This window comes from Neolamprologus brichardi, chromosome 5 (genome assembly GCF_056152115.1).
Source record: "Neolamprologus brichardi isolate AB-2024 chromosome 5, ASM5615211v1, whole genome shotgun sequence".
Lineage (NCBI taxonomy): Eukaryota > Metazoa > Chordata > Actinopteri > Cichliformes > Cichlidae > Neolamprologus > Neolamprologus brichardi.
This window is the reverse complement of record NC_142108.1, coordinates 29,511,798-29,532,085: the sequence shown is the minus strand read 5'-3', so window position 1 is coordinate 29,532,085 and position 20,288 is coordinate 29,511,798. Positions and strand designations below refer to the sequence as shown.

The following is a 20,288-nucleotide window of genomic DNA, read 5'->3' as shown; positions in this document are numbered from 1 at the left end:
CCACTGACCTTTTCTTTAAAGTGAGCAAAGTTTTGTGTGTTCAATAAGTTTGCTAACCTGTCAGCGTGTGTTGTGTTCTTGTCATCTTGCTGGCTGCTATAAGCTGGTGAACCTAAAATACCACATCATCAGAAATCAATGTCATCAAAGTTCATGTAGTTATTTTTCACTCATTTGTTCCACTCTTTCAGCCAACATCAACTCCTGATGGATATATATACATACTGCTCTTTAGCTTCTTCAATATATTCCCTATCTAGGCTTATTTCCACTGTTAAGCCAATTTAAAGACCTTTCATATTGTTTTTGTTTATTTATTTTTGGTCTGGTGCATTTCCCCCCCTCTTTCCTCTGCAGATCTATGATCCAGCCATTTGAGAATTAATGAAAAAAAGCAGTTGTTATCTTTCATTTTTATTAAAGTTGCTTTTCAGTCATTTAGCTGTGTACATTGCCAAACCAAAGCACAACATAAATATCAATATATGTAATTTCTATATGTACAGATGGCATAAACTCCACCATCATCAAAATAAATACATGATGCATTAAATACATTTTTTTCTTTTTATAACTTAGTGATACAATGAAATCTTCTCACAAAGTATTATTTATTTTAAATATGCACGTTTTAAGATATTTTTACATTTGAGACTGATAATGTGTCTCAGACTGAAGAGATGCACTGCAACTAATAGCAGACCACTAGTACACTGTATCTAGCAATAGAGAAATGTCAGGGCAGGTGTGGTAGTTTTAATAGCATTTTTGGCATTCTGTGCACATAATAGTAGGATAGCAAAATGAAAAAAAATAATAATACACTGCTACACTATAATACAGCATGTACAGCCAGGATGCGGCCACATCAACATGCATGTTTAGGCTACAGTAACCTTTCATCTCCTCATCCTCTCTGCTTTTTCATCCTTATCAATTGTACTCAACAGTAAACAACTCATCAAAATACACAAAACCCTACTGGTATTGTAATCTCATTCCAATTTGGGTGTGCTCTAGTAGCCTACATTAGCGTCTTTTTGGTTTCCTTCCATTGGCATAATATCAGACAAACACTGCAAAAAAAACGGAGGCCATACCACAATTGAGACAAGGGGGAGAAAATTCATAGAACGGGTTTTGCGTTGCAGAGAATCAGTTACTTTCAGGTCAATAGTAGCTAGTGTGTGCAACTATCCCTTTTTATAAAGCGGCACAATAATGAGCAGTCCAAGACAGGAACATGAAAAGATGCTGCTGGAGAATGCTGGATGACGCCATTGTCTCTGTCTCCTGTTGATTTCAAACACGTGGATGTCTTTTGAAATGTTCTGTATGTGTGTGTGTGTGTGTGTTTGTATGCGTGCAAGAGTACATGTGGGTGGGTGGGTTGATGCGCCAGCGTGCCTTTGTCCGTGTGACAGTGTAGGCAGTAGATGTGACATTCTGGATTTAGTTGCTAGTTGTTAGTCATAATCCACCAGGAAGCTGGAGAAACACACATAAATCGAGAAAGTTTAGCCAACTCACACCAAAATGATATACAATAAAAGGTCAACAGTGTGCAACAATCAAACAGTCTACTCCAATTTTTGTTGTGTTGCTGTTTCAAACTGTCCACTGATTTTATGTTTCACCTGGTGAGCTTTTAAGTCTATAACTACTTAAGATGTAAATAGATACCTAGTTGTAAATCAATAAAGTCTGGCAGTATAACTATGACTTTCAGACAACTGACCTAAGAAAAACAAGAAGAAGGAAAAGTGCAGAGAAAAAAAACAGTTTTTAGGGTCAGCAGATTGTTTTGTTTTATATATTTTTAACTTTATTGATTCCTAGGTCGATCCCTTCCTCCTCTTCTTACATTTTATAAACTATCCTCTCTCTTCCTCTTATCATTGCCATCTGCCCTCACAAGAATCCCCCAGCAACCCACACCTTAGAAGCAGCTAACAGCTACTTGAATAAAAATACTTTTCTTAACCCAAACACACCTCTTCACATAGAGTTACATATGAAACATTTTTTTTCTCAAAAGTAATGAAACAACAGTAAAGAAAAGTTAAGTAAAAGAGTTTAATAAAGTGCAGTTATACACGTATTAAATACAATCTTATTGCTAACGTGTGAAGACACATTTCCCAATGGCCTCTTACTTCTACTCATCTGAACCATTTTCAGTATAAATGATTATGCCTGTTTCCAAACCTCTGCTCTAGCCTCAAGGCATAACACAGTATTTGTACTGTCACCTCAAAGCAGGAAGGCCCTGGGTTCAAATTCACCAGCTACGGGGAGCTTAATCCCCCTGTGATGCTTACCCACCAGGTTGCCCTAGCAACCTGTAGATGTGTACTCTACCTCCTTCCCCATGACAACTGACTCAGTGGCCACAACAGTTTCTTTACTGTTGTGAACCTTAAATTCGAACCCATGCTTCTGAGCAGTGTCATTTTAAAACTGGTCTTGAGCTACAGTTCTTCAGGCTCTCTGAAGGTCGTTGAAAGTTTTTCTTTGGACATTGGCTGCTTTTTTCACTCATTTTCAGTCCAGCTCTTTTACCATTTACAGAGGAGTGTTTTTTTTCTTAACACTAACCTAAAAATCATCACACAGTTTGAGAGGCATAAAATAATACTTTTGCACCCATAGGAGATTCCCAGCGAGCTTTAGCCAAAAAGCTGGCATATCTCAACATGGTGTGCAGAAGAAAAAGTGGCAGGCCTAAAAAAAAGAGAAAATATCTACAGCAGATGAACAGTTACTGAACATCATGTCCTTAAGAAACTTTTTAACATGACAATGATCATAAACTTACTGACAATCCAATTAAATAATACCTGAAAAACACACAATGGAACGCTAGGACCCACTGACAGACCTCCCCAGAGCCTGGACCTCAACATTACTGAAGCAGCGTGAAATCATCTTGACAGAGAACAGAACAAAAAGCAGCCAACATGCAAAAAAGAGCTTTGAATGTCCTTCTAGAAGTCTGGAGAACTGTTCCTTAAGACTACTTTAAGACATTGCCAGAAAGCTTACCTAAGAGAGTTCACACAATTTATACCAAATATTGACTTTTAAGCTTGTTAGAATCCCTCGGTTTTCCCCTCATGTCATGTATATTTGCACATTTCAATAAACCGCTGAACCTACTTTTCCTTTTCCTAGAAAAATTCAAAGAAACGAGGGGTGGCTCAAGATATTTGATCAGTACCGTAAGCCTTTAATAGTCAGCAAGCTTACGTGACATACCAGTCAGAGATGTGGATGTAAACAACTGTGTACGGTAACCTAGTAACAAGCACAACCCATACATCCCACACAGTTAAATCAGCACTGAAATGGAGCTAAGAGGCAGAAATAAATATTAACAGCATTGGTTTCTGAAGAATTTTTATTTGTTTCCTGTAGCTAGTTATTCAAATGTGAAGACGAGAGAAGCGATCAGCGATGTGATGACGAACAAAGTAAATATGTGCGTCACACAGAAAATCGCTTTTCTAAATGTGTTCATAATTGACTTTTTTTTTTATTTATTTATGCATGTGTCTGAAAGAAAACAGGCATATGATAATAATGGATTGCATTTATATATTCATTCACTCTCACACACTGGTGGAGATAAGCTACAGTTGTAGCCACAGCTGCCCTGGGGCAGACTGACAGAAGTGAGGCTGCCATATCGCGCCATCGGCACTTCACCGGTAGCTGAAGTGTTTTGCCCAAGGACACAACAACCAAGACAGACAGAGCTGGGGATCGAACCAGCAATCTTCCGGTTACAAGATGAGCTTCCCAACCCCCTGAACCATGGTCACCCCAATATATCTCGCACTTACCTTATCCTGATTTCTGTGACTTGCAAACATGTTATCTAGTGTTTGTATCTCCTTGAGGCTAGTTATAAAAATCCATTATTTTCCATTATTTTGCACTGTAAATGAATTATTGCATGGAATTATGAATGTGCTCACATATGCATAGGGTGACACTTTAGTGCACCTTAACACATTTAAACCTAATGTATTAACTTAGTAAACACCTTTAGAGTGATTAACACAGTAACTAAGCTTAATTTCAGCTAATGTTAAATGACCACAGTACTAGTTACAGGGATACCAGATACAGGGGTGAATAGTTATCTAGTATGTGCACCTCGAAAAAATATTTCTATTAGTTAGCATCGTCTGTTCGCGCACAACAGTCGCGCTAGCACAGTGAAAATCATAAATAAAATGTAGGTTCACTTCTGATAAACACAACACCAGTAGCAACTATTTGAGTTTTGAGGGAAAATGCTTCATTACTCCAAACACTATTAAGCTCCAATCACACTGGCCTTTGAAATGGTTGATAAAAAAATCACATATATGTTGCCTTCTAAATACACAGAAATTCACATTAAACTTAACTATTAATATTAACTATTGACATAGCTGCTGCAGGACAACCATTTAACTGCAAATTGACATAGAAGCTCAGCAACCTCGCTTTTATATATGAATATAACAAGAATACAACCACTTGAGGTGAGTCCCCAAGTGCAAAGAGACTCATCCTAGATGTGTTGTTGGTGCAGACTAACACAAATTGCCTGCAGCGTGCACTCTGGAGGCAATTGTAAATTATTTCTAAGCCAATCTCTCTGAAAGTGATAGCAGTCTGTCCAAACTGGCCTGCAGCTGTTTAAAGACTCCCATTAGGTCCTGCCTCCCTGAAAATGGTGTCCTAGAGATCAATGGTGTTGCACAATCAATGTCCAAGCAACCAGTTAGTCGCCAAAATTACTTGTAATTGGTCGCTATATGCAAAAAAAATTCAGCGATTAGTTGCAAGGTGATTGCCAAACTATTTTATTCTAGAGTGATAGATCCTTTGAGTGCATTCATTTCTTGTATACTAACTGCAGAGCCAGGTGAACGGTGTGAATGTTTCACTTGTTACAGACAAAATGACTGCTGACACGATGAACACCAAGTCTTTAAAGCCATGCAATGTAACCTGGATACTAGGAGCACAATATATGATTTACACTTCTCATATCCAGGCAGATTATTTTTCTAGAGAAATCACTAAAAAAAAAGGGGGAAATAGGGAAACTGTTTGAGTAACCTGGCCAAACATCTGCCATCAGAAGAATGACAGATCATAGAACCAGTGAGCAAATGGATATAAAGAAAAGCAAGAGCAGCTAGCGCTCTCTCAGTTGGAAAAAGTCTAAAATGCATCTGCTTAGATGCCAAAAATGGACTTATGAGTCATAAATGGGCATCATCATCAAGCAGCTCAAACATATCTTGATGTATGTAGACTATAAATATCTTCAGGGTATTTTTCTAGGGACAAGCACACATATGAATCAGATTTAAACTGACAGCATAAATATATGTGGCTTTCATACAAATATTTTCACAATTTTGGAGGTTTGGCCACATTTTTCATGCACTGATTGCACATTAAGCAGAGATTGCAGGTTTTCTAGAATAGTATCATTTTAGTTTCACATACACTACAAATCCTGCTCTCCCAGTCACACATATACAAACCTGGGAGCAACATAGTGGACACTACTTCAGCATCCTCCAACATATCAATAATGCAGCGTTGGAAGTCTTTACTGCTGTTAGACTGAAGATAGCTGTGGACACAGACAACAACAGAGCAAAACAGACATGTGTGTCAATCAGCTGTTGATTTCTGTTGAAATACATCGTGGCAGACTTGATATTAATTAAAATATCATTTTTAATCTTACATATTAGCAGCAAATAAAACAACAGTTTATTGATTTTCTCTGCGACATCATGTTTTAAAAGGTTTCAAAAACTGAATAAATATGAGCACGTACGAAGAAAAAAATCCCTTATTACCAAAAGTCTTTTGGATTTTTTTCTTGAAATGTTCCAACTGATAAATTAATATATTCATTGATATGTGTGCAGCACAGATACCCTTTAAAGCATTTAAGCTGCTTTCTCGTGTGTGTGTGTATGTTTTAGTGCGTCTGTGTGTCTGTGTTTGAATATGCGAACTGAGGGCTGGGCCATCTGCTCATCTTCAGTGGTGGGGAACATTTCCATCAAAAAGTTAAGAGTGCCAAACCGTCTGCCAATATCTAACACACAAACGCACACGCATGCACACACAAACACACCATACTGACCTCATCCAGGAGAGGCGGTCTTGCCAGAACTCATACATTATGTAACACGACTTTCCTGGGAGCTTCTGAACGGACACACTGACAGCAAGATCGAGACGAAAAGTAGAGTGGGGCAAGAAGAAGATACAAAGTGAAACAGAGTTTGCACTCAGCAGGGATAAAGTACATGAAAACTTTGAATCTTTTGAGGGATGTCATTAAAATTAAGCAAGACAAAAGCACAACATCAAAACCAAGTTCCAAAGTCTCGTTTTAGTTATGTAAGCGATATAGTCACTTTTTGAACCAGTAAATCGTTATTACTTTAGATGTAACTTGTATTATGCTGCTCACAGTTATGGACCACGTATACTGGCAATTGCTCAGTACTCCAGCAGTTTTCACAGCAGCAGAGTCCCATGCTTTGAATCAAACATGCATTGCTTTTCCTGGAAACTAGCAAGACACTCACTGCATGTTGTCAGAGTGAGCTGAGGTGGCGTCAAGGTAGCTCTTTAGAACTTTCCGGAAATTGTCCAGATTGACATCAGTCACTGACATCTGCCTCTGAACCAGCAGGATATTCTGTTGGCAATAAGACATCAGACAGAGGAAGGGATAAAAAAAAGAGATTAAATGACCAAAGATCTCACTCTGTGTGTTTGTGCCCTTGTATGTCTGTCCTTGTGAGGACCTTTTTTGAGATTTGCACGTTTAGGATGATGACATTTGTTTAAAGTGGTCAGCTCTTTGCTTAGGACTTAGCGTTGGGGTTCACAATAGATTGTTAGAGCAGACGTTTATATTAGGTTAAGGGTAGGTTAGCATTTGGATATGGGGTTTAGGTTATAGGGGTGGGGGAAAAAATCGATACTGCGTAGTATCGTGATATTTTGTTTGCTAATAATGTATCGATACAGGGACAGCAGAAATCGATATTTTGTTACAAAAAGGTTTTTGTGGACTGGAACATGCTCTGACTTCAGAGCACGTTGATCCTTTTTCTGAGCAAGAATCCTGACATTCCTTCACTGTCCAAATGTGTTTAACTTTTTTTTTGGCAGCAATAAACATGACAGTTTATTTATTTTAATTTAAGACATTTAAAACTTTTTTATTTAATGTAAAATTATATTTTGTTTTAATTTACTTTCAAATTCTTCAGTTGCTGAAGGGGCTGCATAGTTTTCATAAACTGCATAGTTCAGAATAGCTATAATTGTACCAGATGGTTGCGTTCAGTTAAGTTGGACTAGACTGTAATACAAACCGTTCAGTTTGTCAACAATAAAACTGAAATGAGAGAAAGACTGAGTGTGAGACTTTGTTATTAGATAAAACGAATATTGATAAAGTTTACCTTTATGTACAGAATCTGAATATCGCAAAATATTTAAAAAAAATTGCAATAATATCGTATCGTGGGATGTATGGTGATTCCCACCTCTATTAGGTTATGCAGTATGTGATACATTTGGTTACAAAAATTAAAAGTCAATGCAGGCATGAGGATAGATGGCATCAAGATGGATACTTTCAGCGCAAATATGTACTGATATCACCATCCATCACACCAGATGACAAACAAATTCAAATAGATAAGTGTTATTTCACTTAGCATTACTCTCACTTCAGTAGATTTGGTTGTGATTGTGAATGTTACTAAAATCCTGGTTTTAATGAAATTCATAGACATTTCACAATTGAAAATACCAGAAAGTGATTACAGAATACTGATACTAGAGCTGGGCTACAATACCTATGTTGCCATGACTCCTCAGTTTTGATTTTCTCAGTACTTTGCCACTTTCTTTATATACTGACAACAATAGCTGAAGGCTTTTTATTCTGAAAACACATCTCAAGTTTCTTAAATGCTTTCCACGGCAGTCTATCGACTTTCAATAAGAGAGGAGAAAAAAGACAAAAAAAATCATTTTTGTTCCTTAGAGATTGATGTACCTGGGAACAATCCTGCAAATGGCAGCAAATCATTCTGGGCTTGAACTCAGGCCATGTTTACCATTTGGTCTGCCAGCGCACTGAATCAACATCCTCTCCACTTTTCTCTCCCAGCAATTTGAAGTTACAGTGAGTCCATCCTACAGCTCAATAAAATGGACGAATGTACACTGAGACATACCTTAATTTGAAATGTAATGTGCATCCAGTCAATGGAGGTTTTTTTGTCACTACCCGAGTCAGATGGAGGCGGATGGTATTGCCTATTATATAAGTTACAGTGCTCGTAATATTTAAAAGCGGATGACGCATACAGAATCCTTGTAAAGTAATTTCATTGTATTATTTTCTACCAAATGCAATTACTGCGTTTTTTCATCGTTCAGAGAGCAAAAGATTGCTCTACATTGTCAGGTGAAAAATTATATTCAGCTCTAAGAGTTAACACATTAAAAAAGGTGAGAAACTTTTGTGATTTAGGACTAATGACTAAGACTCTTTGAACTTGTTACAAGCAGAAGATCTAAACTCCAACACTAAAAGAAGTCAAAAAGGAGACAATCTGCCAATTATACATCTTACAACAGACATTTACCTTTCTATTATTGTTATAAAAATTCTTATATAACTATCACCAGCTAACCTGTAACTAAAGGTTAAAACCTCATCATCTGTGCGTGTTTCTCTTATCTATTAATTGGATCTGGAATCAGCCTTCTTTTGTCCAGATGTTACCTTTTCAAATCAGACAATTTAGAAATGACTCTCTCTTATTCTTGATTCAATAAGAAAGTGTTGAGAAAACAAAGCATCACAACTTGCCTTTTAAAATTTTTCCTGTATAACATTTTATCAAATACACAAAACGATACACGATTGATTTGAATGACTGGTAGCAGTTATTGTAGTGTTATAAACTTGATGAGATGAGATAGAGAAAAAAAAATACAAGAACATGATCCAGTTCTGTATATCCATGTATTGTGTTTATGTTGAGTAATGCACATACGAGAAAAAATATTTGCTATTCAACTAGAGCTGTTTTAATGAGCAGAGGTCAATCAAGATACTGTTAGTATAGACAGAGTCGTCCCGTAAAGCTGCAGTGGCTTCAGCCACAAAAATATCATATTTCAGAATTTGTGGCCAAAAACAGTATGCAAACTGGGTTTTTTTTATTGTTTGTTTTTTTAGTGACAAAAACATAAAACTTCACCTTGAAGTCCTGTACCAGCCTATAAGAAGGTCACAAGAAAAATACAAAAATTCTGCTTCAGTGCTGACTTACAGACTTGTATGTACTGGCCAGTGTGTCCTCCTTAAGTGGCTCCAACTTGGGACTCTGAAGGAAGAAGGTAACAGATAAGAGAAGAAGTTAATGTCTCTCAGTATCAAAGATCAGTTTAACTTTAAAAAAAAAGAAAATCAGAGTGATACTTGAAGCAAAGCTAAACTCCCATATTGTATTTACAATAAATTCCTAAAGGTTACTTTGGCATTTTTAATTATATTGTTATAGTTCTTAATTATATAACAATGCAGAAGTTATAAAATAATAAAAAATACACCGAATAACCTCTTTTACACATTTATTTGCACAGGTGTCTAAGAACTGATAAATAGGATACTTTTTTTTTTTTCCACAGTGCACGATCTGATTTTTCTTTGGTTTTATGTAATTTGTCACAATCTTTCACAACAGCTACTTGTCCAAAACAGGGTAATAAAGGTAACAAGTAGAGAATAGAAAATCTATCACTTTCAATTTTTGGAACCATATCCTAGTGATGAATGTAGTCTATGAGAGTATTACGTTATTGATAATAAAATACAATAAATGAAAAAGAACAACAAGCTCTCTGTGATAAAGGTTACGGTTCTTGTGTGTGCACATGTGCAAACACAGAAAACATGACCTGTGAAGCACAAACTCATTCTGCTGCATTTGAGAGAGCAGCGAATATGAGGGAGATGGACAGAAGAAGTGTGTGATGCTGGCAGCACTGAGGTGTGGGGATGGATATTGCACTCAGTACATCCTGCAGGTTATGAATTGCTTTGATATTGCTCTCTGAGTCTCTCTGAGTTGACAAAACTGAGGACAGGAGAGAGAAAAATGGTCCAAGTGAAAGGATGAACATTAGAAACCGTGAAAAACAGGAGTTAATAAACAAAAGAACAGACAGAAGAAAGGAGATGGAGCATAAGATGAGGCAGTAGAGCGTGAAAAAGGGTTTGGGATGATGTAGTGAGAATGGGTCACATGATGAGAGCAATGTGACTTGTGATGTGATGTTTGACAGACAAAGACTGTAGACTTCCATTTAGAAAAGCAGTATTTTATCTTGCAAGTCTAACCATTTTCTTTTTGATCACACACACAATGAATATATAAAAATGTACAATAAACATCATAATCAACAATTCAGAGATGAAACATTTCTGATTGAAAATATACTCCATGTTTAGACTGGTTTTCCACATCTTTCTTGAAAGTAGGCACCAGGTTGCATACTGATAAAAAAAAAAAACAATATTAAATGGTCTAGTTGTCGTGGATTTCTTTGATGACATGTATAATCTGAAATCATTTATACTTGTATATACCTATATACCGTGTACAGCTGCCTTGAACCTGGCACTAGACGTGTTGTTTTTGGAATTGACTTTGGCCATAAAACTGTCAAAAAGGACTAATTGAAATGATGGATGATAAAGGTCTGGGAAGAAAACCTAGAAAGTTATGTAAGACAAGTCCCGACGATCAAAAAGAGAACAAATATATGTAAGATCGACATGGATTGTTGAAAAACACTGACAAACATATTAAATTGATGTTTGTAAAATTGGGAAAATACAAATACTTTAAATTTAAAACCAAATTAGTGAAAAGACAAAGTTACCCAGCAACAGGAGGAGGGGTTATGGTCACCTATAAAACAAGGGTCAGATATGCCTCCCTCCACCTTATTCTGTCAGTCTTTGTGTGTCTCTGCTGTGTGTGCTCTGTGGTTTTCTTTACTTGCTTTGCTATGTGTTCTGTTCTGTATACTGTGATGTACTGTTTTGCTGTTCATATGATTCTGTTCAATAAATTCTGCTTCAAGAATTCTACTCTTTTCTAGAGGATCTATTTGAGTGGTTTTATTTTAATTGGATCTAAAAAGCTGGATCTCCACGTCACTGGCTGGATAATGTTTTTCATGTTGGCTTTAAAGTCCTGTGAGTATTTTATAGATGATGCTACAGAGACAACCACAAATCTAAAGAGCCGTTTTATTTCTCATTATAAGGGCTAATATTCTGTGGCTCGAAGCAAAATCATGTTTGAAAAAGGAATGCATTAGGGATTTCTATTTTGTACATTCTCTGCATAATTCATCACCGGTTGTTTAGTATAAAACATGTTCAGAAAAAAGGAGTGGGAAGGGCTTTATTGTCCGATATATTATTTTATTTCTTGGTTAATTCCATTACCGGTTCAACAAAGTTAATGGATTCAGTGATGATGATTGCTCCATATTTGTATTCACAGGAAGGTTATGCATTCATTTCTTCTGTCGGTGAACACCAAGACCAGCATAGCACAGTATGAAGGTGTTTTAGTCTTATTTGTTTAACCTTCAGAGAATCAATATATTGTCATAACTAACAAAGTGTTATTGTTCAGTAATTTTTAAAACAATTATAAGCTGCTGTCCAAGTTAAAAGACTTTGTAATGAATATAAAGAACTATAGAGATGATTTGGACAGTAAAAGACTTATTACTGTGGTATTATCTACATGCATGCTGCCTCTTCTACACTTCGCTGTTTAGACTCTGTGTATCACAGTTCTTTGTTTTTCTCCTCAGTTTTGTTGTCCAGTACAGATCACTGTGTGCCTTACAGTCTCGTTCCTTGGGAAACAATAGCACTGGTATATTTTTATGTATGATATATGCACTTTCTTCTGTGCCATTATTTGCATATTGTCCACCATGTTAGATATGATTGCTTGAGAGAAATTTATAATAGACTTGATACAACCACTGGCCTCAAGGGAAAATTGACCAGTTGGTGAATAGTTTCTGGAGGTTGGTGGCTGTTGCTAGGTGATATATAAGGTGCTGCACCAAAAACTTCCTTGTGACTACAATTTGCCACGGTCATCTGTAGTTTACATGTTAACTAATTAGCAAAACTAGCAAATTGTGATGCAGACCGGAAACAGAGAAGGTTCGCCTTCAAAATAAAAGCTGTGGCACACAGCTGTAGGTATGTGTAGGTCCTCAGTCATCCAGGTCATGGTAATCTAAAGAGCTTGGAAAGGAAAGCGATTGGATTTGGAAGTTTCACGAAGATGTTTCGCCTCTCATGTGAGAAGCTTTTTCCAGTTCTATATCTGGGACCTCCTTAGATCACAGAGTTCTAGCCAACCACATTTCAAAAGGTGCAACTGTTCTTTAAAGGCAAACTGTTTTCATTTCTGGTTTGAGTCACACTTTAACAGTTCCACTCCCACTCGGAGAGAAGTTGGTGAGTGCTTGCAGCCAAATTGGCATCTTTCATGCTAATTACAAGTAACTGCAGCAATGAAGCAATTACTAAGAGGCTTTTGCTAACTGGTCAAGGAATACATGTTCTTCTTGTAAATGGCCTGTATTTGTATAGCGCTTCACTAGTCCCTAAGGACCCCAAAGTGCTTTATATATCCAGTCATCCACCCATTCACACACACATTCACACACTGGTGATGGCAAGCTACATTGTAGCCACAGCCACCCTGGGGCGCACTGACACAGGCGAGTGACTGGCGGTTGTCAGGGTCTCTCTGACTTCCTGAAATGGACCTCTGTACTGTGTTGTTGGTGCTGCTTTAATCAAACCTGATAAAACTATTGTTAGCTGTGCAGACATTTTTATGAACAGAATTCCTAAAATGTTTTCTTGCAAACCAAGTTACCTTACAGTCTTATTGACCATGTGATCACATCCAGCTCATTAAAATGGAAAATGCAAATTTGAGGATTTAAAATAAGTTATTAAACAAGTAAATGACATGACTGTGGCTATACAGACTTATAGTTTAAGCTAGCTTGTTGCTTGGCTATGAACCCACATGCATCATGAGGGCAGAAAATCATTAAAATGCTCAAAAGATCCGTTGCACAGAATTGTGGAAACTCAAGTTTGTGTTACTGAGATTTTAGCAAAGAACTAGAGCTAGTCACTGTGGGAGCAAATAACATACTTCAAAGTTTGAAAAGTGTTTTGCTGTCCACTCTAAAATATAGCCTACATAAGGAAAGTTCTCCTACCTGACACTCCAGTTTATCCAAAAGTTGCTGCAGCTTATTGATCTGAGAACACCAGTTCTCTCCATCTTCCATGTTGACACCTGGAAAAACACAGTGCTAAATCATCAGATTGGTTTTTGAGTAAGTGCATAGCTACATACAGTAACATATTTATCAAAAACAGATTTGGATGGTCTGTTTTGTACTATAAAATTGGGTTAGAATAGAGAATTCAACATTCTTTCTGTGTTCAAGCCTTTCATTCCTATAGGAGAAAGACATCTTGTCAAAGCAAAAATAAAGCACATTAAGGCAAGGTTGTTGTAAATTTGGCACCTCATAAATAAAATTGAATAGAAATTCAAAAGGATGAAGGATTCAGGATGCAAAAACATTTGAAAGAAGGCATAATACACCCCTGACATTGAAAATACTGTATCTGAAAACAGAGTAAAGGCTTGCTGTTTATTTTAAATCTCATTCTGTCCTTTCAGAATCACAAGTTTAGTCTATCAATAATAGTGAATAAGAAACAAATGAGGGCAAACCTAAAGCGTTTACCTCTAGAATTTGTTAATATTATCTTGGTCGGTGAAAACTTGAGGGAATACTCACTGTCTGCACTTATTATGCATAACACAAACGGCAGTAATGAGGATAATACTTGTCTACAACACAGAGCACAATGTTCCTCAGGTACAAACGATACAAAGTGCACCTCTTTATTGTTAAACTTTTGTAAAAACTATAACATTTATACTGTTGCTAAATTACTGTACTCTGGCAGAGTTAGCAGATTTCAAGATAACCTTGATGTATTTACAGCATGTAGCAGATATTAAAGAAAAAAACAACAATATTTTCCAAGATGTTGTTTTTTCCAAATCCTGTGAATATGCATAAATTCTGCCTGATGACAAATGTGTTACAGTTAAACCCCGTTTGCAGCGTTTGCCAATATATTCCATCCTCCGCCCCGAAAAAAGTATTAACACGCATCACTGTGTGTTTTGGTATTGTGATGAAAAATCTTTATATAGAATCAGTCATAATACAGAACTTCCAACTACTGTGCAAGCTTATTAGAAAACAATCTGTAGCAAATTATCTTCTTTTTGGGGCTGCTCCCATTAGTGGTCGTCACAGCGGATCATTTGTCTTCATCTCCCTAGCATCCACTTCTATAACACCAACCCTCTGCATCTCCTCCTTGACTATATCCACGAGTCTTCTCTCTAGTTTTCCTCTTTTCCTTCTGCCGGGCAGCTCCATATCCAAAGTGTCTACTGTTCTTCTACATGTTCAAACTATCTTTGCCTTGTTTCCAAACCACTCAACCTGATCTGACCCTCTGATATATTCATTTTGAAAATCTTAGCATCTTCAGCTCTGCCATCTCTGGTTCTGACACCTGTGTTTTTGTTAGTGTCACCTTTTCCAAACCATACATCATGGCAGGTCTAATGACCTAACTTTGCCTTTCACTCTTGCTGCTATCGTTCTGTCACATCTCCATCCACCCAGCCTGCCCTCTCGTGTATTCTGACCACCTTCAATACTTCTACTCCTTGTATTGTCACATTTCCTTCTCATTCACACTCTCATCTGACTTTCCAGTTCATACCTCCATCTCTCCAGGTCCTTTTCTACCTTCTCCCTAATCTCAATAAAGATCACAATGTCATCTACAAACATTATAGCACATGGAAACTCCTGCCAGTAGTCATCTGTCATCCTGTCCATCACCACTGCAAACAAGAAGGGTTCAGAGCTGAACCCTGATCTAATCTCACACTCTTCTTGAACTAAACTGTCACTCTTACCGCACACCGTCCTGCTGTTCTCATACATTCCTGGCACCACCCTCACAAATGTCTCTGTCACTCCTGACTTCCTTATGCAGTAGCCTACCACAGTTCCTCTCTGTGGCACCCTATTGTAAGCTTTCTCTAGATCCCAAGAGACAGAAAAGAAACTATTTCATGTTGTTTGAGGAACTACATAGTTTATAGGTTTTTGTTCTTTTGATTTTTTAAGCAATTCCACAAATACATGACAAGTTTCAGTTTTAAGTAAAAACAAATTGGTCTTGTGTTGACAGACATAACCAGAGTAAATGAGAGCAATATTGTTACAACCCCAGCAGGACCTGCTGTAATATTGCCCCCAGTGGGTGGGCCTTGCTCTCCAGCCTTAGGTGCCATCCTTGAGTGCAGCTGATTCTACTCAGCAATTAGGCCAGAGTGCTTAAGGCTGGCACTAGAGAGGAGAGCCCTAGTGACAGTCTGCCTTTTTGTTTTGCAGCTTGTGAGCTGTGTATTACTGCTGCTTGCTTCTGTTCTGTAAAGAGGAGAGTTATTGGTCATTTAACCTTTTTTTACTTCTTTAATTAGTTACCAACATCTGGGTTTTGTAATTTTTTCTTTCCTTTGATGGTGCAAGAAGCTTGTCTGTCTCTTTTAGTGTAATTATTAATAAAATAATTTATTTTGTTGCCAATTTTGCCTCTTTGTCTCCTTTTTTCAGTATGGTTACATTGTGTTACATTCCCACATCTCTTGGTTATTTAAGAAGACATAAATGTCCAAGAGATTATTGTTCGGATCTTTCAGCTGACACTGAAAGATCACCTAATACTTTGTTGATTTTGTTTTATAAGAAATTGTTATCATTATTATTAAGTTACAAATACTGCACCTAAGCGCTGGTGGCAAATGACTGAGAAAAAAAGGAAGCCGATAAGTTGACGTCTGGTGTTCCCTTCTTTTGCTACAGACAACAAACAATTTAAAAAGACCGTATTTCACTTTTAGCAATTTAAGTCTACAGGGTGGGCCATTTATATGGATACACCGTAATAACATTGGAATGGTTGGTGATATTAAAGTCCTGTTTGTGGCACATTAGTATATGTGAGGGGGCAAACTCCTCAAGATGGGTGGTGACCATGGTGGCCATTTAGAAGTCGGCCATCTTGGATACAACTTTTGTTTTTCCAATAGGAAGAGGGCCATGTGACACATCAAACTTATTGGTAATGTCACAAGAAAAACAACGGTGTGCTTGGTTTCAATGTAACACCGTGGTCACCACCCATCTTGAGGAGTTTGCCCCCTCACATATACTAATGTGCCACAAACAGGACTTTAATATCACCAACCATTCCCATTTTATTACGGTGTATCCATATAAATGGCCCACCCTGTACTTTGTTATTCCTCTTACCCATGGTCAAGATGCCAGTGCAGGGATCTGATGGAGAGAGGCACAGGTTATTATGGACCCTGCGACCACAGCGCCTGCCATTTCTCTGTATTGCTGTCAGCTCTGGCGCCTTTACTTCTCTCCTGCCATGACAGCAGTGGAAATCCAGCGAGACAAACATCAGAGAGAAAGACAGCAACTGTCAGAGCAATGTGGAAAAAACCTCTTAGAATATAGCAAACAGGGGAAGTCACATGGGAAAATATGAAGCATATAGAGAACAAAACATTGGAAGGAATAGAGAAGATTGAGGGGCCAGAGAATGCAAAGAGATGAAGAAAAATATGTGGAGAATGATACATTAATAATTGATTCCAATCAGAAACTGAGACACAGCATAGTCAATGGCACGAAGACACACAAAGAGACATCCAGAATAGAGGTGAAAACAGCTTATTATCCCACAGGGTAAAGATTGAAGGGGGACAAACACTTACACCTTTCCTCAATCACACATATGCACACACACACACACACACACACACACACACACACACACACACACACACACACACTATCTATATCTCTGTTATAGATGGAAAAGCGTTTGCTGTGCTAAATGCAGAGTGTCAAGGGCAGGATGTTAAGCACTCTGTAGTCATGAGGGTGTGACAATCGAGATAGCGTGTCTGTGTGTGTGTGTGTGTGTCTGTGTGAAGACTTTGATTTAGTTATGTATGTGTGTGTGGCTCTCTGTGTGCCTAAATGCTTCTGCGCATTTGTTTGTACTTGGTAGTGTGAGCCAGTGTCTCCCTCCTTTTGTTGTGTTGTTATGTGTGCACGTTAGTACGTGTGTCTGTGTCTGTGTCTATGTGTGTGTGTGTGCAGCATCATGCTGACAGCGCAGAGGGAGTGCATTGCTAGGAGGTTATCATGCTGAGAACAGCCTGGAGCCCAAAGGCCACTGCAACCACCATAAATCTACTGCAGTGAAGCAAAGGAGAGAGAAATAAGCTGTTTGTTGCTTAACTCAATATGTCTCTAATTCTGCCACTCACACACACACTCACGCACTCACTGTGTCTGTCCAAATCTATATCTGCTTGAGCAATATTAAAAGTGTCTGACCAAAAAGCTCCGCGTTGTGTTCATTTGTACAGGCCTCCTTTCCTTTCTCCAATTCATCTTAGGCTCTCTGCATCATTCTGCTATCCACTTCTTTTTTCTGCTTTGCTTTCTCTCTCTTAGTGAATTACTGTCTATATATGTCACTGCTACCAATATCATCCTTTCGCCTTGTTCCCTTGCTCTGCCTCCCCCAGTCAACTCTCAATAATTCACCCTGGCTATAATCACTCTATTATCTTCAATAATGCCAGCGTGGTACCCAATGGTAAGAAAGAGACAACCCAGGCTGCGATTAGCGCTACCAAATTATTTAGCCATGAAAAATGTAGAAAAGTATCCTTATTATTTTTAAATGAGAACAGTTAGTGTTGCCAAAGCATTAGTCATAATCTTGACCTGTGCTGACACAGACTTCTACTCATTAAATGCGTAGATGGATCGTGTTTCTGAACATCTTATATGGTACATTTCCTGCATCAAAGATATCCAGCAACCTTGTTGAGACCTTTTAAGAACTTTAGATATTTAAATAGTAAATTTCTGAAAAATGCGTACGGTAACTCCAGTAACTGGTGGTTTGCCAAATTCTTAATTGGTGACAGCAGTTTAGCTGTGTTTTTATTCCATGACCTTCATTTAGATTTAATAAAAGCATTAAGGTCTTTGACAGAAATTCTGAATTTCAAACAGTCTACCTATTAGTGAGGCATCTGTTTGAAAGCCTGTGAGAATATAGTCAATTCAAAGCTTTCTGCTCAAAGGCATGTGTTGAAAGAAAGCTTCATGATACAGCATTGATTAAGTGAATTTCTTGCTTAAACGTATTGCTTAGACCAATGCTAACTGTTTTGTTTTTCATACCTGGTTGTGCTAATAATGAATTATGGAAGTTTTCTGTTGACACAATTTAAAAATAGTACACGTGTGTGTATTTCTTGAAGCAGTTTGCATTAGCAGTAGTAGTCTTGAAATGCTGTGGTTGAATATTTTTTAAAAGAGAGATTATAAAGTGAGATATTAGTAAAACATTGTTGAATGATTACAGAGGGAAAAACATTCAGAGTTATTATGGTGCACTGTAAATAAAAATATAGGATTATTATATTAAATTACACAGAGCTTCATGCTACGACAGAATGCAAAGTCTAGCAGAGAAATCATCCCTCCAGCATGAGTCATTTTTCTCCTTCAGCTAACAAACACGCTGGCTTATACCACACCTCACTAAGCAGTATGAACATACATGCAGCATTTCCTCTGTTAGATCCATCATTACTACACTGTATAGACTGGAATGAGTTCTTAGATGTGTTTTATTCATTTTAGTTTGGACTGTCTGCTGCACATCTCAGTTGGGCTGAACTTATTTAACCACTGCATTAAGAAAAACACAAACAAAAAAAACCTTTAAATGTTCTCCTTTCCTTTAGTGTAAAAATCATTCTTAAAAAACAGCCGAGGAACGTCATAAGAATGATGCAAGCTCAACAAATTCTAAACTCTGAAAAATCAAAGAGAAGCATCAGCACGTCCCCTCGGCTCAAGCAGCTTCTATGTGTTGTGGTAAGTGAGAGGAAAAAAGTAATACGCTTTTATAACTAATGAGGCTTCAGGCTTCTGGCTCACATGTAATTAACAGTTCAGACAACAATTCTCATAGTGTGATCCACTCTGCAATAAAATACAGTGTCACTCTCAAAAGTATGCACTGTGTTTCTACATACTTTGCAAATCCATCCAGTGGGCAACAAAAGACCCGAGTTTAGGACTAATTCTGACAACTCTGTCATACCTAAACCACCGACCGTGTTCCAATCTACGTATAAAAGTAGAAGCAGAAGCCTTAATTAACTGAAATTAAAGATATACAACAGTAAAATTACATTTAAAATATATGCAGCATAGAAAAGCATGACTGTACTCCCTTTCTGTGCAGTGTTGCAGCAGAATTTTAAAGTTCTAAGAGTTAAAATTCTACATTTTCATTAGAACAGCATCTATGAAAACAAAAAAAACCAAGGTAATCCTTATACCTGAGTTTAGCATTACAGCACCAGTCATCAGAAATGCTGTTGCTCATAAGTTCTCTACTTAAATTATGACTAAGACTTTAATAGTATGGAAACAGTGTTGAATAAAAATGTAACAAATAACGGATAACACAAAATACTGTATCACATAGTGTACTAACGGGGCAGGGCTGCTCTGCTCTTCCACAGCCTCCATGGCACACTGCAGGGACCTCTGTAAAGAAAGCAGCTGACTGGATGTCTCCCTTAGCATGAATCTGGTGACAAACTGACCCAACACGCTGGCACCTTGGTACTCCTGAGAAAGAGAGCGACAAACAGAACAAAGGGTTAAAGGACAAACTGCTCAAACCAAAGCGCAAAGAAAGGAAAAGCAGCTCTGAGACAAGACACACCGCACAGAGAAGGAGAGAGAGCGATCATGTGATAACTTCTCCAAAACAACTGCAGGCACTTGTGAAATGTGTGACAGCTGCAATTAAATGGGCTAATTAATTCTCAGAACACATACATTATTCAGAAGTGCGTATTCAAATT

The 20,288-nt window shown here is 37.7% G+C and overlaps 1 protein-coding gene across 1 annotated transcript in view; it reads right to left on the bottom strand.

Moving 5' to 3' along the window:
• Positions 1 to 398: 398 nt before the first annotated feature.
• Positions 399 to 20,288, bottom strand: part of necab3 (N-terminal EF-hand calcium binding protein 3) — a 40,124-nt gene continuing 20,234 nt past the window's right edge. The window contains exons 6-13 of the mRNA XM_087840996.1: positions 19,913 to 20,049; positions 16,615 to 16,736; positions 13,411 to 13,490; positions 9,399 to 9,452; positions 6,621 to 6,733; positions 6,170 to 6,247; positions 5,553 to 5,644; positions 399 to 1,488 (exon numbers count right to left, since the gene is read on the bottom strand). Of these exons, the coding sequence (XP_087697122.1) occupies positions 1,460 to 1,488; positions 5,553 to 5,644; positions 6,170 to 6,247; positions 6,621 to 6,733; positions 9,399 to 9,452; positions 13,411 to 13,490; positions 16,615 to 16,736; positions 19,913 to 20,049 (705 nt within the window). The 3' untranslated portion in view covers positions 399 to 1,459. The remainder of the gene's footprint in view (positions 1,489 to 5,552; positions 5,645 to 6,169; positions 6,248 to 6,620; positions 6,734 to 9,398; positions 9,453 to 13,410; positions 13,491 to 16,614; positions 16,737 to 19,912; positions 20,050 to 20,288) is intronic.